At 63.7% G+C, this 12,548-nt stretch overlaps 1 protein-coding gene across 3 annotated transcripts in view; it reads left to right on the plus strand.

Annotated features, from left to right (window-relative positions):
• CAMK2B (calcium/calmodulin dependent protein kinase II beta) overlaps positions 1-11,927 on the plus strand; it is a 75,987-nt gene extending 64,060 nt beyond the window's left edge. For 2 of the 3 annotated variants that reach the window (XM_029913046.1, XM_029913038.1), the window contains 6 exons: positions 2,985-3,113; positions 4,280-4,408; positions 9,411-9,486; positions 9,829-9,923; positions 10,535-10,769; positions 11,338-11,927. In XM_029913046.1, coding sequence (XP_029768906.1) covers positions 2,985-3,113; positions 4,280-4,408; positions 9,411-9,486; positions 9,829-9,923; positions 10,535-10,767 — 662 coding nt within the window. In that variant the 3' untranslated portion in view covers positions 10,768-10,769; positions 11,338-11,927. The remainder of the gene's footprint in view (positions 1-2,984; positions 3,114-4,279; positions 4,409-9,410; positions 9,487-9,828; positions 9,924-10,534; positions 10,770-11,337) is intronic. The other variant, XM_029913042.1, reaches the window with a different exon arrangement.
• Positions 11,928-12,548: the final 621 nt, after the last annotated feature.

The raw sequence follows: 12,548 nt of genomic DNA on the forward strand, positions 1-12,548 counted from the left end.
GGGGCTCGCTCTGCGTGTGCTGGGGGGGATCTGGGATGGGGCTAACTCTGCGTGTGCTGGGGCAGAGGTCTGGGATGGGCCTCGCTCTGCGTGTGCTGGGGGGGATCTGGGATGGGGCTCGCTCTGCGTGTGCTGGGGCAGAGGTCTGGGATGGGGCTCACTCTGCGTGTGCTGGGGGTGTCCTGGGATGGAGCTCGCTCTGCATGTGCTGGGGGGGTCTGGGCGGGGGCTCGCTCTGCGTGTGCCAGGGGTAGGAGGTTCTGGGACGGGGTTGCTCTGTGTGTGCCAGGGGTAGGAGGTTCTGGGACGGGGTGTGCTATTTGTGTGGCCCAGGGGGCGGGCCAGGCTGGGCCAGGCCGGAGTCCCTCTGCATGCCCTGGGCTAGCTCTCGCTGCAGGCCAGTGTGGCTGCAATTGGGCTCCTCACCTGTGCCTGGCCAGCGGTGGGCTGGCCTGAGCTGGGACTCCCCCCAGGGATCCAAGCCGACGTTCCCTTTTCCTGCAGGGTTTTGGGACTTGGTTTTCAACCCGATTTTCTCTGCCGTTCTGCAGCTCCTGTGCCCTTGGTACCTGGGCTGCGGGCTCCCAGCCAGTGTTCCCCGCAGCCTCTGGCAGGGCTCCGGGGCACCAGCCCCATGTCAGAGAGCGGGCGTTACCACGATCAATCGTTACGGGCGGTGCCACGGGGCACCTAGGGGGTCAGGAGCAGAGCCGGGCATAGAACCCAGGAGTCCTGGCTCCCAGCCTGGGGCCTCAGTGTGCCATCCGGTCTCTCTCTGTATTCACGCCCCCTCAGGGCTCCACTGTGTCATCTCTCCCCAGCCTTCGGTGTTAAAGCCAGTGTTCCTCCTGTCCCTGGGAGCTCGCCCTCTCCTGCTGTGTCCGTTCCCTCACCCCCTGTCACGGAGAGTGGGGGAGTCAGGGCCCTACACCCCTCTTCCTGGGATTCACCGTGACTCTCAGCCAGCCAGTAAAATGGAAGGTTTATTGGACAATAGGAACGCAGTCTACAACAGAGCTTGTAGGTACAACCAGGACCCCTCAGTCAAGTCCTTCTTTGGGGGGGCAGGGAGCTTAGACCCCAGAGACTTGGGGTTCCCTGCGTTCCACCACCCAGCACCAAACTGAAACTAAAAACTAGGGTTACCATATTTAAAAAATAAAAAAAGAGGACACTCCACGGGGCCCTGGCCCCGCCCCTTTCCCACTCCGCCCCGCCCCAACTCCGCCCCTTCCCCACCCCAACTCCACCCATTCCCCGCCCCTTCCCCAAAGTCCCCGCCCTAACTCCCCCTCCTCCCTCCCAGCCACGCGAAAAGGGCTGCCCGAGCGCTAACGGCTTCACGGTTTGCCGGGCAGCCCCCAGACTCTGCGCCCCCGGCCGGCGCTTCCCCAGCACAGCTGGAGCCCGGGAGGGAAAGCTCCCAGCCGGGGGCGCAGGGTCTGGAGGCTGCCCGGCAAACCGTGAAGCCGGTAGCGCTTGGGCTTCGGGCAGCTCGGCTCTTAAACAGAGCCGAAGAGTCAGGGGAGGAGCAGAGCAGCTGGAGCCTGGGAGGGGAAGTGCCCGGCCGGTATTTTTCCCAGACATGTTCGGCTTTTTGGCAATTCCCCCCGGACGGGGATTTAATTACCAAAAAGCCGGATATGTCCGGGAAAAACCGGACATATGGTAACCCTACTAAAAACTCCTCCAGCCGCTCTCTCTCCTCCCCCCAGCTCCACCTCTCCTTTGTCCAGTCTCCAGCCAGAAGATGTCACTTCTCCCAACCCCCCTCCTGGCTCAGGTTACAGCTCAGGGATTTTCCTGCAAGGGCAATTCCCCATCCCCATCCCCTGCTCCGTCACACACCCCCAGCCAAGAGCCCTGTGGAAGTCACCCGGGCTGCTCGTCCAGGGTGTGTTGGGGTGCAGGGCCGGGTCCCACAGAGCCCGTCCAGCCGCTCTCCCATTCCATGTGGTCTCGTGGCCGGAGCTCTAGAAAATGTCCTGTGGGGAACCACCCTGCCTTGGCCCCGGGGGAAGCTCGTGGGGCTTTGCCATCTCGTGTGGGGCATCCAGCAGGTGCCCACAGTCAGTGCCCGCCGGGGACGCAGCTGGGAAGCAGAATATTGCCAAGGCTCAGGCAGGAGAGCTGTCGTGCAGGCGGATGCAGGGCAGGCCTCACTCAGAATCCAGGTTAGGGAGGGGATTATAATGGCTAGCCATGCCGAGGACATGGCACTTAGAGGGCAGGGAGTAACCCAGCCACTCTGCCCCGCATCTCCCCTCTGTTCAGCAACTGCAGGGGCAGATATGTCCCCTCCACTTCACCCCGGAGCAAGCTTCGGCTGCCCTAAATCCCACCCCGGCCTCTGGGCCTCTGCAAACGGTGCAAAATCGCTGCACCGCTCGTCTGCTCCTGCCACGTCCCTTCCAGTCTCCACTCTGCCGGCAGCTGGTACCGAGCCCTGTGCCTGGGCATAGGGGCTGCCTGCACCAGGGCAGGATTTCCCTTTGTGCCAGCTCAGCTGGGCAGCACTGGAGCATGGTCTGCATTTAGCGTGTTCGGGTTCCTTTCCTTTCCAACCATCACCTGCCCCCCACCCCTAACCCACACTGGGATGCAGGGGTGGGTTCTGGAGGACAAATCCAGCCTTCTCCTGCCTCCTGCCGCAAGGAGACGACCTGGGCTAGCTCCGCAGAGCCTGTCACCCCCTTGTGGCACCGAGGGGCTTTGCCACGGCACGTTGGTTTTGTTGTTAATAACCAGGGTCCTTAGAGTGAAATTAGCACCGTGAAGTCCATGGCCTCGCTCGCTGTCCCTGACAGCTCCGGGGAAGCCCTGCTATTGGAAATCAATACAGACCTCCTCCCACACCTGCTCCTCCCACACCTGCTCTTCCCACACCTGCTCCTCCCCTGCTTTCCTCCTGTCTTGCTGCTTTTCCATTCCATTTTTCCATTCCATTCATCCTTCTCTCCATTCTTTTGTCTGTCCTGTCCCAGCTGCCAGGTTCTCTGACATTTTATTCACGGTGAGCAGGGGCTCCGGGCCCCCGGACGCCGAAGGGCTGCAACCTGCCACCAGCCAGCCCTGCCCATCTCCAGCTGTCACAAACCCTCCGCCTCCCCAGCGTAAGTAGCGAGTGTGACTGGGGCCTCTGTGGCAGCCATGCAGATGCCTGTCCCCTGGGGCCTGGGTAGGAGGTCCCGGTGTCCAGGAGCCAAGCTAGAGAGAAGGATCTGCCACCTCTCGTGGTTTGAGAGCCAATCTTGCAATGGATGCAGTTTTCCTGGAAGGCCCGGCTCCCGGAGACACTCACGTTACAGTGCTGCTGGCGTGAGACAATGAAACAGAACGAGCCAGGCCCTCAGAATCCGGAGCTCGGCCTCATCAAACCTGACTGAGATTTAAAAAAAAAGACCCAATGAAGGTTGGGTTCCGTTTCTTTGCCGCCTGGTTTCTGAGCCTTTAGGTTACTTGGCTTGGGTTACATGCCAAGCTTTTCTCCACAACCACCACCGCGAGGAAGGTGCTGCTTGTGGTGGGAAAGCTGAGCCTCTGCTTGGTAATCATCTGCCTCCAGGAGCTGGGGCTTCAAGAGAGAGAGCAGCCATTGCGAGACTCGCGCTAAAGCCCTGGCCATGCTTCCCCCGCGTGACCTCTTCCCTTTCGTCTCTGCCCTTGGCCCGTTCCTACAGCACTTGACTGAACTCAGCTGGCATTTTCCCTAGGATGCTGCGTGAACTCTCCCCTAAACCCCAGGGGAGCAGAGCTGCCACCTCCCTCCAGGGCCTTGCACCCCTCCAAACAGCAGCGTTATAAGCTGGATTTGCCAGGATCGCTCCCTCCTATTGATCGGCCCAGTACCAGCCTCCAGACTTACGCAGAGTGTTCCATTGTGCACGAGAGGTCACTATTACTATTTATACTACCGGCACGTCTACGTGCGCCAGGCACGGCCCAGGACCCCACCGTGCCAGGCGCTGTACAGACACGGAGCAAAGGAGCTGGTCGGCTAATCATGACCAGCCCCAGAATGGCAAAGTGCCGCCCTGCGCCTGGCCCAAGCCACGCAGCGAGTCAGTTGCAGGGCTGGGGTTCGAAGCCAGGCGTTCTTGGCTCTCAGCCCTGATGCTAAACCACAGAGCAATCCCATTCCCCAGGGTCATAGGCAGAGCGCAGGGTATGCTGGCTAGCGGAAGGCCCCGCCGCAGCTCCCGGCTCTTTCCCACGCTCCTCCTCTCCATCACGCTTCCATTCCACCTGTCTCATCCTTCTCTCGTCTGTCCCATCCCAGCCACCAAGTTCTCTGACATTTTAAGCACGGTGAGGAAGGGCTCCGGGCCCCCGGACGCTGAGGGGCCGCGGCCTGCCGGGAGCCAGCCCTGCCCATCTCCAGCCGTGGCGAACCCTCTTGTTCCCCAGCGTAAGTAGCGGGGCTCAGGGGGGCTTGCAGCTCGGCACTGGACTAGTTTCTCTGGCCACCGCGGACCGGTGCAGTCGCCCGCCGGGCGCCTCCTGGTTGCGTGCGGTGGGGGCTACGGCTCACCTGCCCCTTCGCTAGTTTCTTTTGGGGCTCCTGGTCTGAGCGCTGGGCGTTTGTTTTGTGCTCTGTGGGTGGAGGCCGAGCTGGACACGGCTTGTGAGGACTCCCCTCATACAGACCCCCTTCGCCTCAGCCTTGAGCCTGCCGTCCCGGGGAAGCCAGCCAGGGACCTTGCCCCCCCGGGCCTTGCCACCGCTCTCAGCCTGGGCAACCCTCCCCTCGTCAGACGGCCCCGGGTTCTAGTCACGCCTGCCCGCCGGGATTGGGCTACCAATGGGACCCTTCACTGGCCCTCTTCCTGGCCAAAGCAGAGGCCTCTAGACATGCTCTGTCTCCTTTGGCTTGAAAGGAACCAGGCCCCTTTCGGGGTGGTTATGACCACCGCAGTCCCTCGCCAAGGTAGGGCTGGTTAGGTCCCAACGTAGGCACCCACCAGCCCCATTTCACTGCTGCCCAATGGTGCCCAGACCAGGAGCTGGACTCGATCATCCTTCGCTGGGATAAAAGGGAACAGTGTGCCCGCCCCATGCCCGCTGCAGAGCTGAGCTCCACAGTGCCCGCCTGGCAATGCTGCGCCATGAGCCCTGCACACGGAGCAAAGCCGAGTGCAGGCTGCTGCGCTCCCCAGAAGGGGGTGAGGGGGGCACGGCAGGTGCCCCTCGCTCCTTTCCCGCATGGTGCCAACAGCCAGCAGGGCAGGTGGGTTTTGCTTGTCAAGGTTTCTCCCGCTGGTTTTTGCCTTTAGAAGCAGGCTCGTCCCTAACTCGGTGGGGAATCTCTTTGGGGGGTATGTGGAGGTCTCAGGGCCGCATCTCCCACCAAGGAAGGGCCATTTGTGTCCAGCACAGGGGCCCTCCAGAGCTAAAACACAAGCTGGGGCTGGAACAAACTCATCCCTTCAGGTCGGGCACCGAGGGGGGGCCAGGAACATGCGCTCCCCCGTGCATTACTAGGGCAATAAACAACAGTGGGGGGATTTCACCAGCCCCCCGTTTCCCGAACCCCTCCCTGGCACCTCGCTCCCAGGCCTGCGTGTTCTGCGCTCCGGAGAGCTGGATTTTGAATGTAAAAAAACAACCAGCGCTCGCCCCTTTTCGGCTCCTCAGCAGGAAGGTGCTGGGGAGAGCCCCCCCGCCCGAGGTCTCCAGCGGGGAGGGCATGCGTCCCAGGCCAGTTGAATCCCTTCCCTGTGCACCTCGCTGTGTCACTTTTCCATTCCATGCATCGTCTCACCCGTCTCTCGGCCATCCCGGCCCAGCCGCCAGGTTCTCGGACCTTTTCAACACTGTGAGGAGGGGCTCCGGGCCCCCGGACACTGCCGTCAGCCAGCCCTGCCCATCTCCAGCCGTCACGAACCCTCTGCCTCCCCTGCGTAAGTAACGGGGCTCGGGGACGAGGGGCTGCCGCTTGGCCTCAGTCACCCAGCTTGGATCTGCCTCTAGCCCTGAAATCTGCCCTGGCAGCCACCCCGGGGCTGGGTCTCAGCGGGTGCTCTCCTGGCACGGAGCCCAAACCCATCTGCAATGCCCATGTGGGCTGGCACAGCAGCATGGAGGGCCATTGGCAGAGTCGGGGGGGGGCGGAGCGAGGATATCAGAGAGGGCTGCTGGGTCAGGACTGAGGGGCATCGGCAGAGCTGGGGGGGAGCCCAGGGCTGGGACAGCGGCGGGGGCTGTGAGTCAGGAGTGAGGGACATCGGCAGAGCTGGCGATGAGCCCAGGGCTGGGCTAGCAGGGGCTGCGGGTCAGGACTGAGGGGTGTTGGCACAGACGTATGCTGGCGGGAGGGGCGTTTTGCTCTGTTCAGGTGCCGACGGTTCACAGTTGTCTGAGCGCTGGGCTCCTGCCTAGGCACTGTAGCGTCAGGTGTCCCGGGCGCTGGGAGTCCCGGCGCGGATGGTTTACAGGGCTGGCTGACAGCTCGCAGCCAGGGGCAGGCCCGGGGAATGGGAGCTGCCGAGCCAGGGGTGGGGAGCTGAGCAGGGAGAAGCACTGTGTGACGCAGGCATGACCAGCAGGCTCACAGGTAAGGGCTGGTTTGGCTGGGACCGGGGAAGGATTTGGGGAGTCTCTGGAGCTGGCTGGGGTGGGGACAGACCCTTCCCCTGAAGGCTGTGCTGGGTGCCAAGGCCGATTAGCCGGAACTATTGTGGAGGGGCGGGAATTTAACTAACTCAGGGTGGGGGGCAGACCCGGGGCAGGGGAGCGGGGCACAGAAGGGGTTGTGGCAGGACTGGTGCTGGCTGGCTGATCCCAAGAGGGTGTGAGCTGTTCACCCCGGGGCCCAGGGCGCGAGGTCCCTCCCACAGGGCAGGGCTGATGTTCTGATACGGCCACAGCCTGGCGCCGTTCGGGGGGCCTAGTTCGGCTCTCGTCTGCGTGGTGTGAAGCAGAGAGAGGAGCTGGGGTTACACCGCAGGAGCTCGACCCCTTGGAAGCATCAAGGCCCTGGGCTGGGACCCTGGTGTCCAGTTGGGCCCGGAGGCGGCGCAGAGCGGGAGGGGGCTGTAGTGCGGGGGCTGGGTGCGGGAGGAACAAAGGTGCTGTTGGAAATGAGGGCAGTGATGCAGGGAGGCTGCAGGGGAGAAGGCTCTTGCACCCATGCTGTGGAAGGGGCCGGTGCCAGAGCAGGGGCAGGGATGGAGAGCGAGCGGGTCTGGGGGATGGCCAGGAGAGCACGGCATGTAGCACCTGGGTCCGGGGGAGGGAGTGAGCAGCAGAGTCCGGGGCCTGTGGGGGCAGCCCCATAGGCTGGGAGTGAGGAGGGACTGGGGAATTCAGCAGTGGGGCAGTCGCATGGAGGGCCCGGCCAACCCAGGCGAGAAGGATGGGTGCAGGCTCTGGGGGGGTGGGAGTCTGTTGGACAAAGGAGGGAGGAGGGGCTTGCCCCCGGGAAGGTCCCTCTGGCCCAGGGGGAGGGTGAAGTCCCTGCTGGATGTTCCTGTGGGGCTGGGCCAGGCCTCGCTCACCCTGCCCCTCTCCAGTGGAGCCAGCTTCCCCATTCCACTGGCCAAGGGAGCCAGGAGAAGCCCGCAGACAGCGGCTGGCCTGAGGGTCCAGCCCTGGGGTCAGTGTGTCCGTGTGGGGAGCTGTCCTGGTCTACCCACAGCAGTGTTGTCAGCCTGAGCTGGGTACCTGGCCTGGGGCTCCAATAACATGACTAGTAACTAATAACCGTCAGTTCCCCACGCAGCCCCGCCCAGAGACACTGGGCAGCCCCCCAGCCCCTGGATGCTATTCACACGCAGCCTGGCTCCACCGGGCCGTATGGCGTCCAGGGGCTTTCTTAAACACTGCCAAACAAGACTACCAAGCCATTCTAGAAATCAGTGGGGTGGCCCCATCTGGCTCCAGTGGACAGGACCAGGCCCCCCCATCTCAGTGCGCAATGGGAAGGAACAAGGGCCTGGACTAACACTCCTGGGACGAGCGATTGAAAAGACTGGCGACAAATAAGGGAGGACAGGATAAAAGCATAGGAAACAATGGCTGAGCTGGAGCAGGGGAAGCGTTTGTTCTCCTGTCTCAAAACACAAGGCGCCATTCAGGGACACTGAAATTCAGAACCGATAAAGGGCGATGCTTTTTCACACCGTTAGTCGGTGGAATCCCCTGCCACTGGACGCAGGTGAGGCCAAAGGGATTGGACGGTTGTGTGGATAACAAGAACCTCCCACGTTAGCAGCAGCACATTTGGGGCGGGCTAGCAAACCTTGTGCTTTGGAGCTAAAACCAGCCTCAGGCAGGGATGGAGGGAGACTTATGTGGGAGGCGGATTAGCCCCCATCTGCCACTGTTGGCTTCTGCTGAACCGTCTGGTGCTGGCCACTGATGCAACCAGCTGCAGGTGGGGCACTCTCTGCCTTGGCATTCGCCCCTCCCCCCGTTGGAGCCCTTCCCCCAGCTGTGCTGGGCAGGGAGGGGGGGGTCCCCCCGCGGCACGCCTTGCAGGGGCTGTTCTGTGGGCGAGCAGGGACCGTGGCCAGACAGCGAGAGAAAGGGGAACTGGGGTGCCTGGCGAGAAGAGCCCCTCTGGGGCAGGCTCCAGGCCCCCAGCAGCTTCGAGGCTGGGGGTGCTGGCTAGAGAGGGGTTAGACCCCCCACCACCACACTGGATTGAAGTGTCTCGGGGCCTGCATCACCCCTCGCTCGCCCCGCTGTGACAGGGAGCAGGATAGGACGCCCTGACCCTGACCCGGGCCCCCTGGAGAGGCTCAGCTCCGCTCTGCACCAGCATGGCAGGGCAGGGCCACCAGCCCCACGGGGCCAGGGGGCAGGAAATGGATGCCGCAGGGCAGGCCAGAAGTTTCCGAGCGCTGCTCCCATGGCAGGGAGCTGAGCCGCGGCTCCGCTGCATAATGCATGGGCACTGAGCTAAATGGGTCACCTGGGCATCTCCCAGGCCCCCTTCCTCCCCCCAGGCCTGGAGCACGGGCTGCAGGAGGGTTATGTGGCAAGGCTGGGCAAGGGACACCAGAGGGTTACTGGGCTGGGAATGGGGCACGGGAGGTTTCTGGACCTGGGTGGATCTGGGGCACAGGGGAGCTGTGGGCCCGGGGCACGGGAGGGCTATGGGGCTGGGCCTGGAGGGTGTGAGGAAGGGGCTAGAGCTGACTGGTTTTTCAGGGTGCCCGGTTGTCGGCCCTGGAGGCAGAAGCCCTGGGGGTGCCCACCAGGCAGTGCCAGAACAGGCTTCCCCAATTTGTGCCCCCCCCACACACAGTGCCTCAGCCGGGGCAGAAGGGGGCGGCTCTTGGGCTGGGCAAACTGTGGGTCGTGGTGAACCCGGCCGCCCATGGGTAACTGCCAGGTCTGGCCCTGGAGTCCAGGGGCTCCCCCCAGTGCCCACCCCCTGCTGACACCCCCCGCTCTCCGCCCTGCAGCCCGCAAGCAGGAAATCATCAAGATCACCGAGCAGCTGATTGAGGCCGTGAACAACGGGGACTTCGAGGCCTACGCGTGAGTCCCCAGGGCAGAGCGCTGCTGGACGCGGGGCTCTGCGGGCGGCCTGGGCTTGGGTTCCCCACGGGCCGGCCTTGGCTGTGGGCACCCCCCTCCCCACATGCCATGCCGCGAGCCAAGGCTGGCCCTCGGGGAACCCAAGCCCAGGCGGGGGCAGAGGGGCCCTGCCCGCTGGGTGGGGAGACGGGCACCGAGGCAGCCTCCTGCCAGGCCGGCATGGGTGTCTCGGCAGAGGCGGCTGGCGGTGCAGGCCGCGGGGCAGTGGGTTCTCTCTGGGTGGGGCTGAGGCGCTGCCAAGCGCCCTGCCTTGTCGCTCATCGGCCTGCTCTTCCCTTCTAGGAAGATCTGCGACCCAGGCCTGACGTCATTCGAACCCGAAGCCCTGGGCAACCTGGTCGAGGGGATGGACTTCCACAGATTCTATTTCGAAAACTGTGAGTGAGGGCACCTGCTGCCAGGGCGGGGCTGGGCACCCCAAAGACTGGCCTGGCTCGGCACCCAGGGGTCCTGCCAGCCGGCCCAGCTCAGACTCCAGGCTCACACTGACCCTGCTCAGTGCCCGGGGGTCATATTGGCCAGCCCAGCGCAGGGTTCTGGCGATCCTGCTGGCCGGACTTGGCTCAGTGCCTGGGGTTCCTGGCAGTCGGCCCAGCGCGGTGCCCAATGGTCGTATTGGCCGGCACAGCACAGGACTTGGGGCCCTGCCATCTGGCCCAGCTTGGCGCTCAGAGGTTCTGCTGGCCGGCCTGGCTTGGCGCCCAGGGGTCCTGCCGGCCCAACCCAGCTCAGCACCCAGGGTCCTTCTGGCTGGGCCCTGGCCCTTGATTTGATGCTCAGAGCAAGACGTATCCAAGACCCCTCACCCCCTGGCTCTGACCCAATGGGCCTCACCACAGCCCTGCCCCCAAGACCTGCCCCCTCCCTGCAAGACCGTCTCCCAGGCTGTTGCCGCGTGCCCTGGGCTCACTGCTGGTCCCTTGGGCCCATCCCCCTGGCTCTGGGCTGCAGGCTGCCCCCAGCTCACAGCGGCTCTCTGCCTCCCCAGTGTTATCCAAAAACAACAAGCCCATCCACACGACCATCCTGAACCCCCACGTGCACGTGATCGGGGAGGACGCCGCCTGCATCGCCTACATCCGCCTGACGCAGTACATCGACGGGCAGGGCCGTCCCCGCACCAGCCAGTCCGAGGAGACCCGCGTCTGGCACCGCCGCGACGGCAAGTGGCAGAACGTCCACTTCCACTGCTCGGGGGCGCCCGTGGCACCGCTGCAGTGAAGGTGAGACCAGAGCCCGAGCGGCCCCCACCCGCTCCCCCACCGGGGCTGATCCAGGGCCGGTGAGACCAGAACCAGAACCTCCCTGACCCAACCCGGCCTCCCCTCTCCACAGTGCTGCTCTGGAGAAGGTGGGATCAGAACCAGAGCCCCCCCCAACCTAACCCGTGTTTAACACACACACCCCGCCGATAGTGCTGCTCCGGGGAACGTGAGACCAGAACCAGCCCCTGCTGACCCAGCCCTGCTTCAGGCTGGCAGGGATCCCTCTGCGTACAGGGCTGTGCCCACGAGGAGGGACCTTCGACGGGGTGGGTCAGCAGGTCTGGTTCTGGTGGAAGCCCCCAGCAGGAGCAGCCGGTCACAGGCCCGGTCTACGCTACAAAGCTCTCCTAGCTAGGACAGTGACCAAACGCCCCTCCTGCTATGCCAGCAAAACCCTGGTGTAGACGCAGCTCTGCGGCCAGAAGTGCCGGTGTGGCTGAACTCCTGTGGCCTCCTGCCGCGTCTCCACCAGTGGCTGTCCTGGCGCGGGCCCGGCCCACGGCATGTGTGTGTTTGTGTCTTGCAGAGCTACCGCTGGCTGTTTTGGTTTCATCCCGAAGGAGATGGTGATTTGAGCTGAGCCGCTAGCCGGGAGCAGCGGTGCCAAGCACGCGCCCGCATGCACGTGTCCCCCCTCCCCCTGCCCGTTTCCAGTGCCTGTGTTTGCAGAAAAATACCAACAACAAAAAAAAAACCAACAACAACAAAAAAAAAACCAACCCCACCCCGAGCCCAGCCCGGCCGTGACCTCTCCAGACCCAGCCGTCCCCCTCCCTGCCCCCCCATGTCCATCCAGCCAGGTGAGCAGGTGTTGCGATGAAACTGTTCCGACTCTGATACAAACCTTCCTTCCAAAGCCCCGCGCCGCCCGCCCCCCGCGCTGCCTGCCCCCGCACTGAGCAGCGCTCCGCCGAGACGACTTGCATTCTCTGTCGAAGCATGGACCTTCCCCGTGGTCGTGTCCCGTGGTTGTGTTTGCGCTTGGACATCTGTGACCTGTTTTTCGAACCGTTCCTCGACAGCGGACTCTGCTCCCGAGCGCTCGGGCTTCCCCGGATCTTCCCCTTCTAGTTGTGCTTGTGGATTGTTCTGATGACGATGACATTACTATTCTTCGGATGCCTCGTTCGTTTCTTCTTTGGTGGGTTTGGTTGCTGGAGCCGTGGCTTTGCTGGGCCTGGATCCCCACCCCGTCCCCCGCTAGCCAACGGCTGGGTTGCCCCACACACCGCCGACCGGGGGGGAGAAGGGAGTGTCGTGGAGATATGCTGAATTCTTGCCAGGCCTAGAGCTTGTGAGATGCACCCACACCCCAGACCCCCTCGCCAAGGGTGCGGCTGTGCCTGGATCCGCTCAGGGACGGTCCCGGGGTGGCGGAGCTTGGAGGCCTGGCGCGGGGGTGACACACCAAGGCCTCTCTCTCGGCTAGTGCTGGACCCTGAATTTCCAGAGGGATGGGCAGGGAAGCCCTAAGTGGAGAGCTGAGTGTGGCAGGGTCAATCTCCAGCATCCCAGCAACCCAGTCCCAGGGGAGCGGTGGTCTCCAGCGAAGCCCACCGCCGCCCAGCACTTTATCGGATTCCCCATAGGGGAGAGGAAAGCGAACGGGGGTTTCTCTAGTCCTGTCTCCAGCTCGAAGGTGTGAGCAGAGCTGCAGCCACCGGGCTCTGAGGGATGTCAGTACCACCGCAGGGCTGGATTCCCTCAAGAGCGAGGGGCCAAGCCGCCCTTCCAAGT

This window comes from Terrapene carolina, unplaced genomic scaffold (genome assembly GCF_002925995.2).
Source record: "Terrapene carolina triunguis isolate 2854851 unplaced genomic scaffold, T_m_triunguis-2.0 Scaffold53, whole genome shotgun sequence".
NCBI classification, from domain to species: Eukaryota; Metazoa; Chordata; order Testudines; family Emydidae; genus Terrapene; species Terrapene triunguis.